The sequence below is a fragment of the Branchiostoma floridae genome, chromosome 6 (genome assembly GCF_000003815.2).
Source record: "Branchiostoma floridae strain S238N-H82 chromosome 6, Bfl_VNyyK, whole genome shotgun sequence".
Classification (NCBI taxonomy): domain Eukaryota; kingdom Metazoa; phylum Chordata; class Leptocardii; order Amphioxiformes; family Branchiostomatidae; genus Branchiostoma; species Branchiostoma floridae.
In genome coordinates, this window is record NC_049984.1 from 24,910,190 (window position 1) to 24,913,224 (window position 3,035).

The window sequence follows — 3,035 nt, forward strand, 5'->3', positions numbered from 1 at the left end:
CATTGTCTGACCTTGATTGTACAATGCAGCATAAATACATAGGTGAGGTCCGGCTATAGATCTCATGTCTGGTTTGTGTGCGGTTTTGTGTACGGATTTAGAAGATACACAAATTCAGATGGATCGATGGAGAGTCATAGAGGGGGAATGCAGGGAGGAAAGGAGGGAGGGAGTGCCGAGGAAGAGAGTGAGAAGGAAGGAGGGAGGGAGGGAGGAAAGAGGGAGGGAGGGAGGGACGGATGATAGATGAATTGAATGGATAGAGATGTGGAAAGATGGATGGGTGGCTGAATGGATGAATAACGAACGAGCGAGCGAACGAGAGATTCCCGACCTCACACCATACACTGTACCTGTTTGACACCATCATCCCTGCAGTAGTCCTCCAAGTGTTCCACCAGCCTCCTCCCCACCCCCCTCCTCTGGTGCTCCCGACCCACGCGCATGCGGCACAGCTCCCCCACGCTGTCCGAGTGACGTAACAACGTCACAGACCCCGCCACTCTGCCGTCACACACCGGTACCCACGTCCTGCGGCTTTTCCCGCCACCACACGAGCTGAACACGTCTGTTGTCCTAAACACCTCCGGTGCGGTACACTCAGTCCACGTTGCCAATGTTCGAAGAATTCCTAAGATGACTATAACTGGTGGTACAACAAATGCCAATGGCAGACTTCCAGTTGAGTAGTTAACCAAAACAGAGAAGAAAACCATCCAGATTAAGGATGTCCTTTTCCCCAGTAGTTTTAGGATGGTTTTGCTCTTGGAATGGTCCCCCAAGAGGGAAGAGCCGATGAGGTCAGCCAATTGTGGAGTCTCTTCTGGAGACATCTCGCGGATTTGGACGTCCTTGTCCATCGTGAGCAGTGATTGGTCCCTGTGGGAAAGTTGAGAAAAGGTCAGTTTCAAGGACAAGCAAGTCAACTACACCCTCGCACACCGCCACATACGCACGCACACAACTTGTCGCACAGACAGACACGCACACACACACACACGCATGCACACACACACACACACACAATCACACACACACAAATACTCAAACACACATACACAGGAACACACACACCGTACGCACGCACACACGCACACACACACACGCACACACACACGCACGCACGCACGCACGCACACACACACACACACACACACACACACACACACACACACACACACACACACACACACACACACACACACACACAAACTGTAGCCTAGCACATGCTAAAGCTAGATCTGAAAGTAAACAAAGCCCATTACCAGTATTATGAATAACTGAGAGAAGCCGAAGCGCCTGGTTTGACCAGCTGTCTTCCAGGTACGTATATGGCGCACCATAAGCGGGTTTATAGTGCAAAGTTCACTGACCTCTCTAGTTGAACCCGCGAAGCAGGGTACTTCAGATCATTGTGTGCAATTATCAATGTTTCCGCTAGAGGTAGCTCCTGCCTTAGTCAGGATCAGAGACATGCGTGGCGTATATGGCATTTATGATTGTCTTCAAATATAATGTCGAATGTCATCCAGACTTCTCTGTTGATAGGAGTTGAGTAAGTTTCCACCAGATTAAAAAGATGGCTGGACATTGTAGAATACATTTGTTTGTATGGATATGCAATGATTCGGCAAAACTTGAAACAAAGAGTTAGCTACCCAGCAATCTTTTAACAACTTTACTAAGCAATTAAGAACAGGGAGCTTTATTTTAATTTCTTGTTATATATAGGTCAAATAAAATATCAAATTAAGCCATACTGCCTTCACTATATGGATCACATCCTCTAGTGTAGCCCAAAATTTATGCTAGATTGCGGAAAAAAGTTCGACAAAAAAGTTGCCTCCCGATGGAATCTATCTTGGCAGGAAGATTGAACAAATGACTGTACACAAAGAATATGTTTTATTTTGGTTTATTTGTTTAACTCATTAATCTTGTAGGGTATACGTAGTCTCTTCAGTTTTCAAAAAAATATTTCCAAGGGAGCCTTACCAAATAATACTTAGTTTCTTTTACATATTCTTTGATAAATTGGAAGACTATACTCCAAAGTACCCATTTCATTTTCTTTTTCTGTTGTTCTTGAACATTTGCCCATTGTTTGCCCATTGTTTGCCCATTGTTTGCCCATTGTTTGCCCAGCTTCTTTGTAGATGTCCATCTTTGTAGATGATGTAATGTTCCTTTTTTTAACGGACAAAACTTGGTTCGCGTGTTGATGTAATCCAGATCACCAAGTCGTCGTGGCCTTAAATATGAGTATTTTCGCCTTCAAATGAGTGTTTTTTCAATGACATGCCCTACCTTTTTCACCCCACAGTTAGGGTCACTCTGAAGCTAAAAGTAGGTCTGTGTTTCTTCTCCCTGGTTGCCTTACTTTACTTCCTGACCAGGCAACCTTACCAAAAACCTTGTTAACGCAAACTCCCCTAACGTATATAACATACACCATTTCGCAACTTGACAATGCGTGCTGTTACCTTCGCCAAGAAGGATATACTTTTGCTAACGTTTGTAAGTATCTCGACGGACAGCGTAACTAGAGAATGCTTGGATGGATTGTATTGAAACTTGGTGTAGATAGGTATTGATGAGACCATAAAGTGATAAGATTTTTGGCCCTCCTAGTGACATGTTACGGTACTGAAGCGGAAATTCTGGTTTTAACACCCTCCGATTTAATTTGGAAATTCCATTATTATTTGGGAGTGACCTTCCAGATCTCAGCAACCGTACACCCAGATGGGCTGATATCATAAGCTGTAAGTATAAATGATGTAAGAAATACATAGCAGCCAATAACGACCCTCTGGGGATTAACCTAAATTGGCATAACTGTACATAATTATGCATAATTATGCATAGCTTTTGAGGGTTATGCATAATTATGCATAAGTTTCCAATTGTTATGCATAATTATGCATAAGGTTCCAAGAGTTATGCATAATTATCCATAAGGTTCCAAGGGTTATGCATAACTATGCTTGTTCAAAGCGGTTATGCATAAGGGTTCTGATGATTATGCATAATTC

At 43.6% G+C, this 3,035-nt stretch overlaps 1 protein-coding gene across 1 annotated transcript in view; it reads right to left on the reverse strand.

Annotated features, from left to right (window-relative positions):
- The window catches only part of LOC118417186, a 4,328-nt gene extending 3,005 nt beyond the window's left edge, over window positions 1-1,323 (reverse strand). The window contains exons 1-2 of the mRNA XM_035822632.1: window positions 1,266-1,323; window positions 354-879 (exon numbers count right to left, since the gene is read on the reverse strand). Of these exons, the coding sequence (XP_035678525.1) occupies window positions 354-860 (507 nt within the window). The 5' untranslated portion in view covers window positions 861-879; window positions 1,266-1,323. The remainder of the gene's footprint in view (window positions 1-353; window positions 880-1,265) is intronic.
- Between the last annotated feature and the right edge of the window lie 1,712 nt (window positions 1,324-3,035).